We start from the raw sequence: 20,514 nt of genomic DNA, 5'->3' as shown, positions 1-20,514 counted from the left end.
TGTAAAAATAGAGCGTGCTTTCCATAGATTAAAAAACGTGATTTTGAGGGGGAAACATATTGATTGTTATTTGCTAGGTCAGTCTTTGTGGGTTTTGGTTCTTTTGCTGTTGTAAGCTGTAAGGACCTGTGAAATAATAACAAAAAAAAAATATTTAGGGAGGCCTAATATGGAACTGCAATGTGGTCAAGACCTGCCTGGAACTACTTTAGCTGCATTTATTAAATAATAAACTTAAATAATTCCACACCTTAGAACATTCATCAACCAAGAATAAAGCATTCAATAGCCAGGCCTACACATATATTAAAATAAAAGCTACTTTTCCTTATACAAACTTTATAATATTTTAGTAATAAAATTGTCCCTTCAAATCATGTCCACACGCAACAGCTTAAAGTAATTCATTTTTAAATTTGAAATTAAATTGAATGTTTACAGAATTCAAGCATCAAGGTGTAACACAGTTTCCTGTGAGAATCGGTAGTTAAATTCCTCACAAGTAGCCTAAATCATCGTCAATATAATGGACATGAGTTTTGAAATGGCAAACATTTCAGTTAATATTCTTTCATTAAAATTTGTAAGTGAATTTCGAAGTTCAGATAGATGTAGAGATATGTGAAACTATTACGTAGAAAAACAACAGTCGGAAGGTTGGGAATTCAGCTATAGAGTCATCATGCACTGAACTAGTAACTTTTCTGTTGCTATTTATTGAATTTTACTTGGCAAATACACAAGTGTTTCCAGTAACATTGTTGTTTCCAGTAACACATTCATGAGATCATGTGGGGCTTAAATCTATTTGACCACAAAGCACAATAGTGTTTGATAAAGATCTGTTTACACTGTATTGTGCAACTTTCACTTCTCTCTTTTTGTTTCAAGTGCATTGCCAAGAGGATCTAAAAAGCCTGTGTGCTGTTTTCAGGCAAACATTACAGCCCTGTGAAAAAATGATTGACTAACAAAATGGGATGCCTTCTTTAGATTCTTAGTTTAAATAAAAAAGCATCCGTTTATTTGATCCGTTTATTAAATTCAATACATTCACATGTAGCCTATATTGTGTACATGCTCAGATTATTGATTTATAATAGCTCTCCTGAGCCGTATCCAGAACCTCATGTTACTCAAAGGGTCCCTGCTCCACTTCAAGTACGTGTTCTTTTTCAGATGCTTATGAAGACCAAACACTTTCTTAGTCTTCGTCTCTTCCACATCCTCCAGAATGACGATGATGATGTTGGCATTGCGTTCCATCATAAACCGGGACTGAGCTAATTCAAACTCAAAGCGACACCAGGCGCTATCAATGAAGTGTTGAGACACAACCACAATGACTTTACGACTGCCCATTATTCCTTCATCAATAATGTTGGAGGCGATGGACTTCCCTGGTTGAAAGTCCCGCATGTGAAGGCAAAGATGAATAGGTGGAACACCGTTCTCCAGATTCTCCATCAGTTCATTCATGACCCAGACTTCATCATAGCTGGAGAAAATCACAAATGCATCATAGGAACATTCTTGTTGTCCAGGTGATCTGTAGCCTCTCAGTAAAATAAAAAAATACTGAAGATAAAACTGGAACTTATAAGCCAAGCCTGACAACACAACTACTAATGAAACAATCAATACTGATACAACAATTGTGAGTCTTTTCTTTTGCACACAGCTGTCAATGTCAAAGTCCACTGCTCTAAAATCTGAGCTTGGTGACACGGTTTTACAGAAAATATTTTCTGATTGCTTCAAAATGTTCTGATTTTGGATGATCCACAAAATAATATCTGTCTGGGAGCAGGAACAATCGAAGGGGTTGGAGGACAAGTCCAACTCTGAAAGGTTTACAGGGAACTTTTGGAGAACATGAAGTGGGATGCTAGAAATGCTGTTCTTATCGATATAAATTGATGTAAGTTGTTTCAGCTCTGGTTGGGCCAGAAAGTCCAAAACCATCAACTTGTTTTTGCTTAAATATAAATGTCTTAGTTTCTGCGTGCCAGTAAAAGAAGTCCTAGAGATTTCTTCGATGCCACAGTGTGAGAGGTCAAGAACTTCCAAATTTGTAATATTTTGTAAGAAATATCTCAATATATCTCCACTGAAACTGATTCCCGCCATTTTTAGCACAGTCAAATTTTGCAGGTCCTGAAAAATCATGTACTTTGTTACAGTAATACTTGTGTAGGAAATATCCAAATACTTTAAATTTTTTAGACCTTGTAAAAATGTAAAGTAAAAAACAATAACTAGTTTTGTACGGTGGAGGTCCAACACTTCAAGTTTTTCAAGTCCAGAAAATGGATTATTAACCATACTTATCTCTGAGTTTTGACTAAGATTCAAGAATCGAATATTTGGTGCACTTGGAAAAAATTGGTAACAGCAGTCCTTCAAAATCAAAAGGTTTCCACTGAAATCGACATACTGAAGAAGAGAGTCACTGACACCAATACCAATACCAAAAAAGGACATAGGCACAATATTCTTCACCACAAATTTTTCTAAGCTTGGTATGTGTGAAATATCTGGTACAACAGATAATAAAGTGTGACCTAAATACAGTTCCTTAAGACGGTGAAATCGAACATGTTCCATTCTTTTGATATATCCAACTTTCAATGTGATTTTTGTTGCATTGATCATACAATGGAACAAGTTCATTTCAGAATCAGAGAATTCTTTTTGAACAAGATATATTTCATTGAAATTAACTGAACAAAGAGCATCGAGATAATTTGGATCTGACACCTGGATTTTCCATTGCATTCTGTAACTTCCCATGAACAACTTATCCACACTGAGACCAGTAAGAGCGTTTAGACAACTATTTTGTGCATTTAATGAAACAAATGCAGATCGAATATCCAGCTCTCTGAGAAAAACATCTTGGAAAGCTCCTGGTTCAATGTGTAATAATGGATTCCTAGAGAGAATCAAAGTCATGTTTCTGCCAATCTTTCTCAACACAACAGTGTGATCAGTTTTAATGATGGATATGTTATTGGCATGTAGATCAAGTAAACTGAAATCTTTAAAGGAGCTCATGAATGGAGGGAGAGACATGGACTGGATGCCATTTGTTCCAACTCTAAGTTCCCGTAGCTTAGTAAGGTTATTCATTTGAAGCTGTAAGGACGCGAGACCAACATCCACAAGAACTAGCCTCTGGAGATTATGTAAAGAATTCAAGCATCCAGGTCCAAAATATGCAATAGGGTTTCCAGTGAGAATCAATTTAGTCAAATTCTTCACATTGTAGAAAGTATCATTTTCAATGTGCTCGATGTGGCATCTGAAAGCCCAGAAGATTACAAATTAGTGCATTAAACAATAGTTAACGTGTTGAAATTGTAATGCATTAATTAATGATCATTTACCTTGTGAGGTCCAAAACTTGCAAATTGAACAATACAGGAAATACACACTTATGTAAAGAGTTCAAGAAATTGAAACTGAAATCCAGAGACGTCACAGTGAGGGGAATACTGCTGGGAATGTGACTCAGATTTCTCCCAAAACATGAGTATTCCATATTCTTTATTATCTATTAATAAACAAAGGCACAATTATATCATTTTTTAAAACTTACTTTTGGTATTTCTGTTTTTTTTTTCTGTCTGAGAGATCCTAAGGCCTCTTTAATTTGGTATAAGATAGCCTATAGATATATACAGTAGGGGTTCAATCCCTTCCCTTAGAAAATGAGGCTAATTATAAATGACTAATAATATAATATAATATAATGAAAAGAATCTGAGCATCAAATAATTACAAAATAAATTCAGAAGTCCAGCATGTTTATAATACTATAGCATTTGATCAAAATAACAATGCATAAACACTCACGTAAACAAATAGTATTCTCTAAGACCCTAGCCTTAAAGCACATACAGTATATGAACTATATTAACGATAACTATAAACTGTATGTATTGTTCTTACCGTGGTACATTCCTGTCCTTCTCCAGCATTCACAAGAATCAAAATTGAGCTTAGGAAAATCATGAGTTCACGGTATGATAAGATCATTGTGATAGTATGTGTATAGGACGTACCATTTAATTTAAATCGGTGAATACTCTATTGTCGAGGTAGTGCATAATCCCAAGCAACTCTCACTTCTGCCTTTTGTTTCAAAAGGGAAGTTATTCATATTTAAAGTACATTCCCATGATGAATAGAAAGCCATTCAGCAGTATTTTAAAGGATCAATAACTTTACTCTGTGAAAAATGGTTGAAAAACTTAAAAATGCAATAAATCTTCTTAAAATTGTGCAAAAGTTTATTTATTCAAAACATAATATATCCGAAGTAAATGTAAAATTATTGTTTTGTGGCAATAATAGCTCTCCTGAGCCGTATCCAGAACCTCATGTTACTCAAAGGGTCCCTGCTCCACTTCAAGTACGTGTTCTTTTTCAGATGCTTATGAAGACCAAACACTTTCTTAGTCTTCGTCTCTTCCACATCCTCCAGAATGACGATGATGATGTTAGCATTGCGTTCCATCATAAACCGGGACTGAGCTAATTCAAACTCAAAGCGACACCAGGCGCTATCAATGAAGTGTCGAGACACAACCACAATGACTTTACGACTGCCCATTATTCCTTCATCAATAATGTTGGAGGCGATGGACTTCCCTGGTTGAAAGTCCCGCATGTGAAGGCAAAGATGAATAGGTGGAACACCGTTCTCCAGATTCTCCATCAGTTCATTCATGACCCAGACTTCATCATAGCTGGAGAAAATCACAAATGCATCATAGGAACATTCTTGTTGTCCAGGTGATCTGTAGCCTCTCAGTAAAATACAGCAATACTGAAGATAAAACTGGAACCTATAAGCCAAGACTGACAACACAACTACTAATGAAACAATACATACTGATACAACAATTGTGAGTCTTTTCTTTTGCACACAGCTGTCAATGTCAAAGTCCACTGCTCTAAAATCTGAGCTTGGTGACAAGGTTTTACAGAAAATATTTTCTGATTGCTTCAAAATGTTCTGATTTTGGATGATCCACAAAATAAAATCTGTCTGGGAGCAGGAACAATCGATGGGGTTGGAGGACAAATCCAACTCTGAAAGGTTTGCAGGCAACTTTTGGAGAACATGAAGTGGGATGCTAGTAATGCTGTTTTTATCGACGTAAAATGATGTTACTTGTTTCAGGCTTGGGTGGATAAGAAAATCTATAGTCATTAAATTGTTTCCTCTCACATTCAAAAGTCTAAGTCTTTGGAGATTTTTAAAAGAGCTTGGGTGTAACTCTACAATGCGACAGTAAGACATGTCAAGGTGCTCTAGAACCGTAAGATTATTAAATAAAAATCTTGTTACATCACCCTGAAAATGACTTCCTGCCATCTTGAGAACCTTAAGACTGCTTAGCCCATAAAAACAATATATGTTACCAAAAGTGATACTGGAATACGAAACATCAAGATACCTCAAATTCTTCAAGTTAGACAAAAGTGAAAGGTACCCCATACCTACAACCCTTGTATGATGGAAATCTAGAATCTCAAGGGAATCAAGTCCATCAAATGATGAAACAGAAAGACCGATTTGTGGATTTAAACTCAAATTTAGATACCTGATTCGATGAGTGTCCAACAACATTTCTGTACAGCATGATTTTAATGTAATTTGGTTTGAACTCAGATCCAAATACTGAAGCTCAGGCATGTCTACAAACGTTTCAACTTGGGTTGCAAAGTTTTTTGTGAATACTACTTTTTCTAAAGTATGAAGATGAGAAAGTAGTTTACCTGGCACAGTAAATAATTGATTGTCAATGAAGTAAATCTCCTTAATTTTATTAAATTGCACATACGCAATATCACGAATTAGACCACCCTTTACAGCTATAATTGTGGCATTAATCATGCAGCGAAAGATGTCAATATTCCCACTGGGCCTTTCTTTTATGTAATAATATACCTCATGAAAATAAATAGAGCAAAGGCCATCTAAATAGTCTGAATCTGATGGGTAAATCTTTTTGTCATCCCTGTTATTTCCGAACAACAGCTTTTTTACATTAAGACCATATAGAGCTTTTAGACCAACGTTCTGATTAGCGAATGAAACAAATGCAGATCGAATATCCAGCTCTCTGAGATAAACATCTTTGAAAGCTCCTGGTTCAATGTGTAATAATGGATTCCTTGAGAGAATCAAAGTCATGTTTTTGCCAATCTTTCTCAACACAACAGTGTGATCAGTCTTAATGATGGATATGTTATTGGCATGTAGATCAAGTAAACTGAAATCTTTAAAGGAGCTCATGAATGGAGGGAGAGACACGGACTGGATGTCATTTGTTCCAACTCTAAGTTCCCGTAGCTTAGTAAGGTTATTCATTTGAAGCTGTAAGGACGCGAGACCAACATCCACAAGAACTAGCTTCTGTAGATTATGTAAAGAATTCAAGCATCCAGGTCCAAAATATGCAATAGGGTTTCCAGTGAGAATCAATTTAGTCAAATTCTTCACATTGTAGAAAGTATCATTTTCAATGTGCTCGATGTGGCATCTGAAAGTAAATTCAATTCAATATTATAGATAGAACAAGACATTGTACAACAAGACATTTAGATGGTAATAATAACATTGCTTACCTTGACAGATCAAGGACTCGTAGAAAAGACAGAACCGGGAATACAGTCTTCTGTAAGTGTTTCAAAACGTTAAAACTAAAATCCAGAATTTGAACTGATGGAGAAATAGTTGGTGGTATGTAGCTGAGGTTTCTTCCCATGCATGAGTAGTGCAGATTCTCCGTAATCTAAGGTTCATTTTCAAGTAAATGGTTGAGAAAATATTAAAATTTCACAGTAATGCAGAACACAGATTTAAATTTAGATTTAAAAAACTTACTTTAGTGCATGATTGTCCAGCAGCTATGAAAAAAAATATCATGAAAGCACTTACAGTAAAGAAACTCATCTTGAGTGATCTCAACCGCTCATAAAAATTTGAGTCAGTCTGGTTTGAGATCATTAAATATGAGGAACGAATGCCATTGTTTTCAACAATGTGGAAGTATGGGTGAAAGGATGTCATAGAGAAGTACAGTAAGCTTATACGTAGTTTCTTAAATCTTGAATGAAGAAGTACCTTTATGAATAGATGTATTGTTATTGCCTCTGCAATTCATTTAAGTTTAATAAGAACAATTTCATGCATGTATTTGTATAGGCAAAACTAATTCAAAGCACTCTGGATCCTCTGAGCCTAAAAGGCCAGCAATAACAGTAATGCAGTAGAGTAGTTTTGAGATGACAGGTAGCAGGACTTGAGCAGCATGACCAGACAGGTAAGGCCTGATTTTCCTGATGTTATAAAGCTTGAGTTTGCATGACAGGCAGTTGTTGAGATTCTGCAATGTTGAACTGATTGTTGAATACTACCCTAAGATTCTCAACTGAGCTGGCTTTCTTTAGGCCATATGTCCACCAAAGCTTTTTCACTAATCTCTTCTGACAACACAGCTGCTTAAGATTGCTTCGGTTGCCATGACTGCTGCTTTCTTAGTAGACTGATGGCAAACAAAATGTTCTTCCAAGCATTATTTTTTAAATTAATATTGTGGTAGTCCCGGTATGTCATCTGGTACAGACATCGATACTCTGAGACCAGCAATTTTAACTTCTTGCTAAATTTAAGTCATTGTACAAGTAGAATCTAAGGTGACTGGTGTGGAATTTGTCCCGCCACTCCTCAATTGTTGTTGGTTGGTAAAAAGTGGCAGTAATGAGCACCATGTTTTACCCAAAGCTGAATATTTTTCATCTTTCGGTGACAGGAAAATGCCTTTATTAAATACATTACACTCCAATTGTAGCATTAAAAAAAAACTGACCAAAGGAAATAATACTTTGGTAGACACAATATGGAGGCTAGCATACATCACCTCGATGGGAACCAACAACTGGCTGACAATCTGAATGAGTTCAATTGTCGTTTGGACAGAGGCTGTCTCACACCCCATACCCACTCTAACCTTTACTCCACACAACCATCAACCCCTCTTGCTATACCCCCTCTGTCCGCTCATACTACTCAACCTGAACTTATAATATGTGTAAAGTACTGTGTTGGCTATTCAGGAAACAGATGATCATAGAGAGCACCAAGCCCAGACAATGTCTCACCCACCTGTCTTAAAGTCTGTGCTGTTATCCATCACGCAAATCTTCAACAAGCGAAGGTTAACCAGCCACAGGAGGAATGTTGTGCCAGTGTAACCCCTCCACCCAGGTCCAACTCAACCCGCTCCGAGCAGGCCTTGAACCCGGGTCTTCGGCGCTCTAACAAGGAGGCTAAAGACTGCAGCCTCTAGCGTCTGTCACTAGAGCGCCTATTGAGATCAGGGCAGTGAGGTTTACTCACAGCAACCACTAGCTGGCCTCCGTTACACTCACCCCCCTAAACCTCACTCTCATCCGGGTCACGGCACCAATGTCACCCCTCCACCCGGGTTCCACTCCAGCCTCGAACCCGGGTCTCCGGCATGAGAGTGGGGCGCTCTAACAAGGAGGCTAAAGACTTAAAGGGGCTAAAGTAACAAGACAGATTTTTCAGATTTTTAGTGTGCTCTCAAAATAATTAAGATTTAGGGAGATATTTTTATTTGATGTTATGATTGCAATTAGAGATTGTGTGCAAAATCTGTGGAAAACTTTCAAAAAAAGAAGAAACGTAACAAAGGACAAGCTGTGTGGTCAGTATATAGAGGAAATTCAGTTAATCGTACAGTATCATCATACAGTAAACTATGTATTTTTCTGTTAACACTGGGAGTGGAGCTGGAATCTGTTTTACTGTAAGCATTTGAAAAATATGTTTACACTCTATTGTTGTAGTTTTTATTTGTTCCAATAGGGAAGTTTCTGAAGCCCATTGTTTGCAGTATTTACAATGAATTATTACATCTTTGCCAAATATCTTAAATGCATGGCTAAAAAATGAAGCACCAGTTTATTAAATAAAAATACACACAATGATTAGGGTCAAAGCTGTTACTAAAGCTTCTATAAAATGTATAATGACTAGAAATCTGTCAAACTATCGAAGGGGTACATAGGAACTATCTATTTTCTAAACAATATTATTGTTTTGTGGCAATAATAGCTCTCCTGAGCCGTATCCAGAACCTCATGTTACTCAAAGGGTCCCTGCTCCACTTCAAGTACGTGTTCTTTTTCAGATGCTTATGAAGACCAAACACTTTCTTAGTCTTCGTCTCTTCCACATCCTCCAGAATGACGATGATGATGTTGGCATTGCGTTCCATCAGAAACCGGGACTGAGCTAATTCAAACTCAAAGCGACACCAGGCGCTATCAATGAAGTGTCGAGACACAACCACAATGACTTTACGACTGCCCATTATTCCTTCATCAATAATGTTGGAGGCGATGGACTTCCCTGCTTGAAAGTCCCGCATGTGAAGGCAAAGATGAATAGGTGGAACACCGTTCTCCAGATTCTCCATCAGTTCATTCATGACCCAGACTTCATCATAGCTGGAGAAAATCACAAATGCATCATAGGAACATTCTTGTTGTCCAGTTGATCTGTAGCCTCTCAGTAAAATACAGCAATACTGAAGATAAAACTGGAACTTATAAGCCAAGCCTGACAACACAACTACTAATGAAACAATACATACTGATACAACAATTGTGAGTCTTTTCTTTTGCACACAGCTGTCAATGTCAAAGTCCACTGCTCTAAAATCTGAGCTTGGTGACACGGTTTTACAGAAAATATTTTCTGATTGCTTCAAAATGTTCTGATTTTGGATGATCCACAAAATAAAATCTGTCTGGGAGCAGGAACAATCGATGGGGTTGGAGGACAAATCCAACTCTGAAAGGTTTGCAGGCAACTTTTGGAGAACATGAAGTGGGATGCTAGTAATGCTGTTTTTATCAACGTAAAATGATGTTACTTGTTTCAGGCTTGGGTGGATAAGAAAATCTATAGTCATTAAATTGTTTCCTCTCACATTCAAAAGTCTAAGTCTTTGGAGATTTTTAAAAGAGCTTGGGTGTAACTCTACAATGCGACAGTAAGACATGTCAAGGTGCTCTAGAACCGTAAGATTATTAAATAAAAATCTTGTTACATCACCCTGAAAATGACTTCCTGCCATCTTGAGAACCTTAAGACTGCTTAGCCCATGAAAGCAATTTATTTTACCAAAAGTGATACTGGAATAAGAAACATCAAGATACCTCAAATTCTTCAAGTTAGAAAGTGAAAGGTACCCCATACCTACAACCCTTGTATGATGAAAATCTAGAATTTCAAGGGAATCAAGTCCATCAAATGCTCTTAGATCAAGATCAATTTCCACATTTAGACTCAAATTCAAATATCTGATTTGAGGGGTGCCAGATAAAAGTATTGTGCAGCACTGAATAAATGTAATTCGGTTCGCACTTAGATCCATATATTGAAGTTTAGGCATGTCTATAAAGGTTGCAGCAAGAATAAGATTATTGTTGTGTGTAACTACTAGTTTTTCTAATGTATGGAGATGTGAAAGTTTCCCAAGCAAAGAATTTAAGATATTGGAAATCAAGTAAAGCTCCTTGATTTCATGAAAAAATACATACTCCATTTCACCAATTATACCATTCTTCACGACCACATTTGTAGCATTGATCATACAGCGAAAGACAGAATATGGTTCACTGGGCCTTTCATTAATATAATAATAAATTTCCTGGAAAAAGATAGAGCAAAGGCCATCTAAAATATCAACATCTGAGAACTGAAATTTGAAATCTCCCCTGTACTTTCCAAATAACAATTTTTTTACATTAAGACCATATAGAGCTTTTAGACCAACTTTCTGAGTAGCGAATGAAACAAATGCAGATCGAATATCCAGCTCTCTGAGATAAACATCTTTGAAAGCTCCTGGTTCAATGTGTAATAATGGATTCCTAGAGAGAATCAAAGTCATGTTTCTGCCAATCTTTCTCAACACAACAGTGTGATCAGTCTTAATGATGGATATGTTATTGGCATGTAGATCAAGTAAACTGAAATCTTTAAAGGAGCTCATGAATGGAGGGAGAGACACAGACTGGATGTCATTTGTTCCAACTCTAAGTTCCCGTAGCTTAGTAAGGTTATTCATTTGAAGCTGTAAGGACGCGAGACCAACATCCACAAGAACTAGCTTCTGTAGATTATGTAAAGAATTCAAGCATCCAGGTCCAAAATATGCAATAGGGTTTCCAGTGAGAATCAATTTAGTCAAATTCTTCACATTGTAGAAAGTATCATTTTCAATGTGCTCGATGTGGCATCTGAAAGTAAATTCAATTCGATATTATACATAGAACAAGACATTGTACAACAAGACATTTAGATGGTAATAACACTGCTTACCTTGACAGATCAAGGACTCGTAGAAAAGACAAAACCGGGAATACAGTCTTCTGTAAGTGTTTCAAAACATTAAAACTAAAATCCAGAATTTGAACTGATGGAGAAATAGTTGGTGGTATGTAGCTGAGGTTTCTTCCCATGCATGAGTAGTGCAGATTCTCCGTAATCTAAGGTTCATTTTCAAGTAAATGGTGAAGTACATGTTAATATTTCACAACAATAATGCAGAACACAGATTTAAATTTAGATTTAAAAAACTTACTTTAGTGCATGATTCTCCAGCAGCTATGAAAAAAAATATCATGAAAGCACTTACAGTAAAGAAACTCATCTTGAGTGATCTCAACCGCTCATAAAAATTTGAGCCAGTCTGGTTTGAGATCATTAAATATGAGGAACGAATGCCATGGTTTTCAACAATGTGGAACAATGGGTGAACAGGATGTCAGAGAAGTAAGCTCATGCTTAACAATCTTGAATGAAGAAGTACCTTTATGAATAGATGAATTGTAACATAATTAATTGCCTCTAATATTCATGCAAAATGAACAAGGATTATTTTATCTGTCCTCAAAATAGCACTCAAAATAGCGAGAAGAACGCCCGACAGTGCGTGTTCTCGCTCGTGGCAAAAGTTTAACATTGGGGAATTTGGGGCAAAAATACAACATCAAGAGAAGCAGGCATGTGCTTATTCTGGTAAAAAGTAATTTCCGGAATATCCCAAATTAATTAACAAAAATAAAATGTTTTAAAAAAAAAAGTTTGGTAAAGAAAATTACCTCTGAGATACATATATAAACCATCAATTATTAACACTGACAAGCTGTATATTGTTTGATATATCCAGTAACAATTACAAACCATCACCGACATAGAAAACCTGTGACTGACTGCTCAGTTGAAAAACGAATAGCCCTAATCAGAAATTCAGATTCACAATAGCTGTAGAGGAACAGTGTGGATTAGTAAAACTTTAAAAAGGTACACTACATAACTTTTGCCATTCTAGCAGTTAATTAACAAAACTGCACGAGTCGTGGGATAGAAAACCTGTTCATGTATGACGAGTCACGCAGGTACTAGGCTACTCCGCAGAGGTTGTTCTCATCCCACCTGGTCTAAAATAAGAAGAATATAAACACTTATAGGGATAACGTGGATGCACAACATACTCGCTTTTACATTTTCAGCAATAACCTCACCAGTCTCTTAATCTGATCTTATCTTCTTCAAAAAATAAATAACAAAAATAAGTAATTGAAGGTACAATTCCTTAATGAAGATGTTGAGGTTTTAGCTATTTATATTAGATTTATTGTATCCCCTCTAAATATTAAATCATCAATATTGTATCACCCTAGATGACATGATAAATCTCCCTTTAAAAATGTTAAATACACTTAAAGAAGTAGTTCACTTTTGAAAAAAAAAACTTTTGCTGATAATTTACTCACCCCCAAGTCATCCAAGATGTCCACGTCTTTCTTTCTTCAGTCGAAAGGAAATAAGGTTTTTGATGAAAACACTCCAGGATTTTCTCCATATAATGGACTTCAATGGGAACCAAACTGTTCAAGGTCGAAATGAGTTTCAGTGCAGCTTCAAAGGGCTTTAAATGACACCAGACGATGAATAAGGGTCTTATCTTGCAAAACTATCTGAAGTTTTACAAGCACAAATGCTCGCCTTGCTCTGTTCTGTGATGAGCATTCGTGACTCTCCTGTTCAAACTCGTTCATCAAAATGAACAAATCTTTTTGTCATGACTCGAAGGGTCCTAGATAAGACCCTTATTCATCGTCTGGTGTCGTTTAAAGCTGCACTGAAACTCTCACTTGGACCTCTAACCGTATGGCTCCCAATGAAGTCCATTATATGGAGAAAATCCTGGAATGTTTGTCAAAAACCTTCATTTCTTTTCGGCTGAAGAAAGAGAGACGTGGATATCTTGGATGACGTGGGGGTGAGTAAATGATCAGCAAAAGTTTTTTTAAAAGTGAACTACTCCTTCAAGACACTACATACAGTAGACCTTGATGGATGCAAGAAGGTTCTATAAAAAAAAAAACTGTATGAACTTGTTGATAGTCAACAATCTTTATTTATCCATATATGTGAGCCACTCAAAGATGGGGGAATAGACAGATGGGACAAGAATAGACCATTATAGAGGGCAATCAACATATGGATCAATGGCATTGTAACTTTCTTTAACCTCTAATCTATAAGAGGCTTGTTGACAGTAAATTAAAAGACATAAGTAACAGCGTAAACACTCATGTACAGAGAAGCAAAAAAAATAAAATAAAATAAAAATAAATCAAATTAAAACATTGATTAGTATGTAAAGAAACAAAAAGGGAGCGGGAGCCAAAACCTTATTTTTTTTCTATTATAGCTCATACATTTCTACACGGCATGCAATAAGGCACCTAACTAACACAATGAATAAACCTATGCTACGCGATGAAGCAGATTTATTATCCAATGGAAAAGAATGAGAATAGTTCTGATACAATGTTCACTCCCATAAAAACAGTATTCCTTTCATTTCCCTTTCAATTACCCAAACCTTATTAAAAAAATACATCCATTTGTAAAAGATTTTCTCCATACACAGAACTGTAAATAGAAAGCACAAACCAATGGATTAACGTGAGAAAAATGGATCAAACTAAAAAAAAAAAAAAGCAAGCTATATTTTGTATTTGAATAAAGTATACACAATCTATTATTATTATTATTATTATTCATAAAGGTTGATACTCTATACACTGCTGTCCGAGTTTAACAATGGCTGTGAAAATCTTAAATGCGCAGTCAGCCACTGGTAGCAGGGAGAAGCACTAGAGATATTTAGGGGAACACTTAGGCTGTACCAAGTTTGACTTGTATTACAAAATCAGCTATATAATTTAGTTGTCCATTGAAAACTGGCCCCATCAAGAGTTAACCAAAATTCCCAACAGATAAATGTATATATTACCTGATTTTATTGGGTTTACTTGCACAAGATCGAGATCTTGATGAACAAGATCCATTCTTTCTTGATGTATAAGATTAGATTTCTCGCCCCTCACCTTTGTGCATGAGCGAACTTCATGGAGTTATGCTGTTTTAGGTTACAGACTCCGTTGGTTTGCATCGTAAGGGGTTTGATTATTAAATTAATACAGCCTTTATATTTAACAGGACAGCTTGTTCAAAACTAGCGACATCCCCTGAAAGCACCATCCCACTTCACTGACAAGAGATGGATAAGACTAACTGGATCATACATCAAAAAAATGCTCCATTTTCAGAAAATTACAGCACTACTTACCTATACATATCTATATAAAAGAAAATCAACATATATTTACACATGATATCAGTTTCTCAACCCATTAATGATGCAGAGATGGTTAAAAGATACAGACTAGGGGAGTGAATCGTTGCATCTAGACTATTTGCTGAATTGTCTGCCACTCAACCGACTTGACCTAATACTCAATTTCAAGATTGTGCCAGGCTTCGATACGCTTCCAAAACCAGCTTAAAGCACAAGTCAGTGATGATGGAATCTCAATATGTTTTGTCTATGGTTTTAATCAAACACCAAGTTCCAGAATTACATATGAATCTAGTCATGTGCACATTACACAGGGGATTTCAGTGTCAATCATACCAAATTCTAATTTACTCCTCATTAAAAAGTCATAGGACTTGATTTTAGTACAAGTTCCCTTAGAGCAGGCCCACACCGACTTCCTGGATTTTCTTGCATCTTTAGCCAAACCCTTTAACATTACAAGCTGGCCTGAATCATTGGATGAGTGACACCACTTATGGTGGGAAGGGAAACAAGCTTATTGGTCAATGTGAATTCTGTGATGCCTAGACAGAGAGGATGAATGATTGAAACCCTTTCCACACTGAGCGCACCTATATGGTTTCTCACTCTGAAGAATTCTCTGTTTCAAGATGGTAGTGTGGGGGAATCCCTTTCCTGTAGCAATAGCACTGTAAGTCGACTTATCCTCCAAATGAACCCGCTGGTGCCTCGCGAGAGATGAGGGGTGATTGAACCTCTTCCCACATTGCGCACAGGTGTAGGACTTTCCATCAGAATGAGTTCTCTGATGCCTGGACAGTGATGATGAGTGATTGAAGCTCTTCTCACAATGGTTGCAGCTGTATGGCTTTTCACCGACATGCATTCCCCTCTTCATCGACGTATCAAAGGGGAAATCCTTATCGCCCTGGGCATACATTTTGGCCTCCAAGTGGACCTTGTGGTGCCGTGACAATGACGAGGAATGGTTGAAACCCTTGTCGCATTGAGAACACCGGTAGGGCTTTCCACCCTGATGGACCAGCTGATGCTTCTTGAGGTGGCGTTTCCTGACGAAGCTCTTTCGACACTGGGTGCACTTGTAGGGCTTCTCTCCTGAGTGGATTCTCTGATGCTCCCTCAACGTGGCCGCGGCGGCAAAACACTTTCCACACTGGGTGCATCTGTGCGGCTTTTCACCAGCATGAGTCTTCTGGTGCTGTTTAAGGTTGGAAGCCGTGGTAAAGCCTTTCCCGCACTGAAGACATGTAAATGGCTTGTCGTGGGCATGCAGCTCTTGGTGTTTTTTGAGATGACGTCTACGCACAAAGCTTTTTCGGCATTGGGTGCATTTGTAGGGTTTGTCATCTGAATGCATTTTCATGTGCTCCCGGAGAGTGATGGCGGCAGCGAAGCTTTTACCACACTCCGAACATCTGTGTGGCTTTTCGGGAGAGTGCATCATCTGGTGCGGTTTCAAGTTGAATGCATCAATGACTCCTTTACCAACCATCTCAAGACCAGTGGTGTAACTTTTCTCTTTCATGTGAATCCTCATGTGACTTCTTAGGCTGGCTTCAATAGCAAAGCTCTCACCACAGTGGACGCAAATGTAGGGGTGAGTGGCTTTGTGGATTTCAAAGTGTTCGTGCAGATCAGACATACAGTCAAAAATCTCACCACACTCACTGCATTGCAGGCCATGGGCCTCGTGGATGATAATACCATTCTCTGACTCCACCGTAAGCTCCCCTCCATGGTCCGACTCCACCTTTACAATATGTTCTCCACCACCCATCTCTGTCTTTAACAGCACCTCACCGAGCAAATGCTCATTGCCTTTTATTTCTGCACTGCTGAAATACTGATGATGATCGTGGTGTATTTCAGATTTAATATAGTCATGGTCCGTCTCTGTTACCACATCCACGCAGGTCACTGCCCCCAAATCACCATGAATGGCCTCCAGGTCAAGTCTTTTGTCCTCTTGAGTCATAATCTCAGTCTCCGCACCATAATGCAAGTCACCAACTTGAGTGTGGGCTATGACACACTCAGATCCCAACGTATCGAGACCTGGTGTGTCACAGTCAGTCTCTGACTCGGCCATCAGGACGCACTCCAGCCTGACGACTTCCGTCTTCCCGGTTAAGTAAAACTTAGCGTTGCTCTACGAGCACCGCTTTCTTGCAAAGAAACTTGAAGGGTTGCCTGCCGCAGGCTCACTCTGTTCTTGAGTCAGGAGCAGTCCTGCCTGCTGGAAGAAGAAAAATCTTTTAAAATCTGATAATGATCTGCATGATAGAGAAACATTTCTGATGAAAACATTTAGGCTAAATTTCAGCTTTATCTTACTACTTGAGAAACATTAAAAGTAAAAATAAGTTATGGAAAACATACAGAGACTAAAGTAATTTTCTTGAAAGTAATTAGCCTAATCAAGAAACAAATGTATGCTAATGTAACAAAGATACAAACAGCTTCAGGTACATGGGGAATAACCAAGATTAAATGTCTAGCCGTTAACTTGAAAAAGAGATGTCAAGAGACAACAGATTAAAATACATGAATCCAAAACTCAACATCATTCTAATCTAATATATAGTGTTGCATAGATGAATAGAACTTTTAACTGAGCTAACGTTATCATAGTTTGTAAAAAAAAAATGTAAACATTAGCCTAATCTAGAAACAACCATAAAGCTAGTTAGCAGAAATATCAGTAGCTAGAAATTGGCTAAAGTTAGCCTATGGGTAGTTTATATTAGGCTAACTTGACAGGCTAAGTATTCATGAATCAACAGTTCAAGACATTTAATTTTCTCAAATGAGCTGCACTGAATTACAGCTAACTCCTTTAAACATGACTCATATACAAAACAAACTAAACCCCAAGTTCACAATTTTCACATAATGCTGGTTTGTCACTGTTGGCTGGGTTAGCTGGCTAAATAGCTGCTAGGTAGCTTCCTTGAGCATACATTATCAGCTAACTAGCACAATAGCGGTATCATAAAATGAAATAGGACCGAAAAGCTGACAGACTGCCTTAAATTACAGGAATAACTTGTATTTTTAAGTCATACATACAGTTTTTAGTGCCGTACAGCCACGTAGAGACTACAGCTACAAGAAAATACAACGAGTTTAACGGTGGGCATCTTGTCCGCCGGAGGTTGGAACAGCTAACTAGCTGTAAAATGGCCGCCGCGACTAGCTTCCGCCCCTCACGCAGATACAATACGCAACGTGATGAAACGCAAATAAACCAGGTCATAAAAATAGGTTAGTTTGATTGCTCGTTGCGAAGCTCTGCTGTCATAGCTCTAAAAACGCAAGATTTTAATGACATAAGGAAAACCGCTCTCGAGTTAAGGGCTAATCTCAGATGTACGCTATTCGCGAAAGCCCGGGAAGGCGCCCCCCTTCTTACATAACGCGTTTTTGTTTTGTGGCGTCGAATTAAAAACAAATTAAGTATATGTTCAACGTCTTTTGCGGCTATGTGATGTTCTTGAAATCATCCGAGTTAATTGACATGAGCACTGCGTTGCTATAAGCGGTGCTTATCATGCTATAAACCTAGCCCATTTTTAGCTGTGGGAAACAAACATGGCCTGTCGTCCTGCTAAGCTGCCTCGCTAGCGGAACACTAGCTGCCTCCGCCGCCATTGCTACAGACAGAACACCTCCGAACTTCGTGACGTCCACAATTCATCCGTAAAGCTAACCGAGCGCCACTTATCGCAGTGTGCGCAAAAATTGCTCAAACAGCATATGCTACAACGTTAACGTTAATTAAATCACAACATTGTATCAAATATAGCACGCTAGTTAGCCAGCTAAGTTAACTTGCAATGGTATGCAAAACCTTGACGCACAAACATTAAACGGTCATGTATAAACGTATTTTCTTTAAAACATGCCCGACCTCTTTGCCCGGTTAAGGCCTTTTTTGCGAGATGCGCTCCCGGTAGTCGCGGCGTAGTCAACGGCCTGAAGATCTTCGTTTTGTTGCGTCTGTACTGCCTGGTTGCGGTTTGCACTCTGTCACTCTTTCTCTCTCCCTCCCTCCGTCCGTACGTACGTAAGTTGCGGGATGGCGCCGCGGATCATCTGGCGCCAACTATGTTGGAGCGCATGAGCAAAAAAACAAAGCAGTGAAGAAACAAGCGCTCGACCACCCCCTATAGTTATGGCGGATGACTCCTTCGCCTTTCAGGCACGACCTTTTTTTACAGTCTGGTCCCAACCGAATTTTAATAAATAGGTCAACACTTTACAATAAGGTTTAGTTTGTTGTTGCATTAGTATCATGGACTAACAACGAACACTTCTGCCGTTTATGTTCAATAAACAGAATGTTCAAATGTGAATAAAAGCCTAAATTCAATGTGTTCGATCTGTCAGAAAATTTTGACTAAACCGCTCAATTAATATGGATTTAATATTACATTTTTGAAGCGTCAACGCTTTAGTTGAATAATAGCTGTCAGTATTGACAGAAAGCTCTCCGTTTTCATTATAAATATATTAAATTGTGTTCTGAGGATGAACAAAACAAAAGTATTGTGTGTTTGTAACGACATGGTGGTAATGACAGAATGTTCATTTTTGAGGGAACTAACTTAAAATGTCATTTTTGAAATGTCGGTTAGCTCATCTGACAGAAAAAAAAAAAACACTATTCAGTGAGATAAAAACATGGGTAGTACGTCTTGTCATGTGGGAAACACCTATACAGATGTCCTGCCACCAGGGCTAGCATATTGTGGGTCAGGAATAAACACTATTCTAACATTAAAAGGACGAGAGGACATAATATGGCCAAATTGTTCCCACTGTGATCAGAGACCACTAGGGTGCGCCCTTTCCCTTAAAAAAGTAATAAAAAAAACAAGGACCATTGCTTGTTGACAATGTCTGATGGAGAAGGGTTGCACTGCACATTGTATGGCATTTTATTAAAAAGAAAAACACCACACCTTTAAATTAGCTTATTTGTTATCCTTTGTCAACATTTTAAAGAATGTAAAACTCTTGAGTGCAACGAATACGAGACAAACTGGCTAAATGATACAGATTCAGTGTCACTGACCTCATAAATAACAGTGGTTTGTAACCTACATTATGCCTGTACAGTCTTTTATGAACACATGCAGAAAAGGCTTTGGCCTTTGTTCTCTGCTATTGAGGCTGAATGAAACGCGACACAGTCAGCCATCATTCAATACCTGTCATTCAGAAACCCCATCTGTTCAGCTCCTGTCTGAACCTGTAAAGCCTCTCACCTCAGCCTCCAGGTTAAAAGTGCTGAATCAAACTGTATCTGGCTGGAAATTAATCTGAAATAGTCAGGTACACATCCCAATACTTTGTGTCTGTATCATGTATTAACAACACAAAACTATGGCTCTACTTGCATTTGTCATTATGAATGTTGGATAAGCTGCAGGTCGATCATGAATTTTTCATTACCATCAATGGCATTGTAAAGGTAAGCTTTGTTGTAGCACGTCAACTGACAAGACCACAAGTGACATTTTGATAAATTCAAAGTATATTTAAAGTATCGCCATTAAAGTATCGCCATTCAACTGTACTGGAGGTCAAACTGTTCATTTGTAGAGTACAGATGAAAACTTTCAAGCTAATGTGAGGAACTTGGAGATTTATAGATGTAAATGTAAGCTTCAGAGCATTATTGTAAGATTAAAATGAAATGTATTTTTAACAAGCATTGCTTGATTTAGAAATGACATTA

At 37.7% G+C, this 20,514-nt stretch overlaps 4 protein-coding genes across 6 annotated transcripts; all 4 read right to left on the bottom strand.

Annotated features, from left to right (window-relative positions):
* Positions 1 to 737: 737 nt before the first annotated feature.
* On the bottom strand, positions 738 to 4,144 carry tlr4bb (toll-like receptor 4b, duplicate b). The gene is made up of 3 exons (XM_039672492.2): positions 3,955 to 4,144; positions 3,390 to 3,556; positions 738 to 3,304 (listed from the first exon to the last, which is right to left on the bottom strand). The coding sequence occupies exons 1-3, from the start codon at positions 4,039 to 4,041 to the stop codon at positions 1,087 to 1,089; spliced, it is 2,472 nt and encodes an 823-aa protein (XP_039528426.2). The 5' UTR covers positions 4,042 to 4,144; the 3' UTR covers positions 738 to 1,086.
* A 149-nt stretch (positions 4,145 to 4,293) lies between these two features.
* Positions 4,294 to 7,088, bottom strand: LOC120479740 (toll-like receptor 4). The gene is made up of 3 exons (XM_039672493.2): positions 6,902 to 7,088; positions 6,643 to 6,809; positions 4,294 to 6,557 (listed from the first exon to the last, which is right to left on the bottom strand). The coding sequence occupies exons 1-3, from the start codon at positions 7,085 to 7,087 to the stop codon at positions 4,337 to 4,339; spliced, it is 2,574 nt and encodes an 857-aa protein (XP_039528427.2). The 5' UTR covers position 7,088; the 3' UTR covers positions 4,294 to 4,336.
* A 1,915-nt stretch (positions 7,089 to 9,003) lies between these two features.
* On the bottom strand, positions 9,004 to 11,884 carry tlr4ba (toll-like receptor 4b, duplicate a). The gene is made up of 3 exons (XM_039672494.2): positions 11,697 to 11,884; positions 11,435 to 11,601; positions 9,004 to 11,352 (listed from the first exon to the last, which is right to left on the bottom strand). The coding sequence occupies exons 1-3, from the start codon at positions 11,817 to 11,819 to the stop codon at positions 9,135 to 9,137; spliced, it is 2,508 nt and encodes an 835-aa protein (XP_039528428.2). The 5' UTR covers positions 11,820 to 11,884; the 3' UTR covers positions 9,004 to 9,134.
* A 1,631-nt stretch (positions 11,885 to 13,515) lies between these two features.
* Positions 13,516 to 18,875, bottom strand: LOC120479543 (uncharacterized). 3 transcript variants are annotated; one of them, XM_039672145.2, is made up of 2 exons: positions 18,682 to 18,875; positions 13,516 to 17,004 (listed from the first exon to the last, which is right to left on the bottom strand). In XM_039672145.2, the coding sequence occupies exon 2, from the start codon at positions 16,858 to 16,860 to the stop codon at positions 15,286 to 15,288; it is 1,575 nt and encodes a 524-aa protein (XP_039528079.1). In that variant the 5' UTR covers positions 16,861 to 17,004; positions 18,682 to 18,875; the 3' UTR covers positions 13,516 to 15,285. The 3 variants fall into 3 exon arrangements, with proteins under 3 accessions (XP_039528079.1, XP_039528080.1, XP_039528081.1); XM_039672146.2 differs by having other exon boundaries at positions 13,516 to 17,007; positions 18,682 to 18,867; XM_039672147.2 differs by lacking the exon at positions 18,682 to 18,875 and adding an exon at positions 17,841 to 18,398 and having other exon boundaries at positions 13,516 to 17,007.
* Positions 18,876 to 20,514: the final 1,639 nt, after the last annotated feature.

The sequence above is a fragment of the Pimephales promelas genome, chromosome 11 (assembly GCF_988280905.1).
Source record: "Pimephales promelas chromosome 11, fPimPro1.hap1.1, whole genome shotgun sequence".
NCBI lineage: Eukaryota > Metazoa > Chordata > Actinopteri > Cypriniformes > Leuciscidae > Pimephales > Pimephales promelas.
Note: the sequence above shows the minus strand (reverse complement) of the source record. Positions and strands in the feature narration are given on the sequence as shown.

Bases quoted from the DNA above. Each gene is read 5' to 3' on its own strand.
- LOC120479740 (XM_039672493.2), bottom strand. From the start codon at position 7,087: ATGACATCCTTTCACCCATACTTCCACATTGTTGAAAACAATGGCATT. The intron at 6,810-6,901 runs GTAAGTTTTTTA...AATGAACCTTAG, and splicing joins CTGGACAATCATGCACTAAA to ATTACGGAGAATCTGCACTA. The intron at 6,558-6,642 runs GTAAGCAATGTT...ATTTACTTTCAG, and splicing joins CGAGTCCTTGATCTGTCAAG to ATGCCACATCGAGCACATTG.
- tlr4bb (XM_039672492.2), bottom strand. From the start codon at position 4,041: ATGATCTTATCATACCGTGAACTCATGATTTTCCTAAGCTCAATTTTG. The intron at 3,557-3,954 runs GTAAGAACAATA...GTTTATTAATAG, and splicing joins AAGGACAGGAATGTACCACG to ATAATAAAGAATATGGAATA. The intron at 3,305-3,389 runs GTAAATGATCAT...CTGGGCTTTCAG, and splicing joins CAAGTTTTGGACCTCACAAG to ATGCCACATCGAGCACATTG.
- LOC120479543 (XM_039672145.2), bottom strand. From the start codon at position 16,860: ATGGCCGAGTCAGAGACTGACTGTGACACACCAGGTCTCGATACGTTG.
- tlr4ba (XM_039672494.2), bottom strand. From the start codon at position 11,819: ATGATCTCAAACCAGACTGGCTCAAATTTTTATGAGCGGTTGAGATCA. The intron at 11,602-11,696 runs GTAAGTTTTTTA...AATGAACCTTAG, and splicing joins CTGGAGAATCATGCACTAAA to ATTACGGAGAATCTGCACTA. The intron at 11,353-11,434 runs GTAAGCAGTGTT...ATTTACTTTCAG, and splicing joins CGAGTCCTTGATCTGTCAAG to ATGCCACATCGAGCACATTG.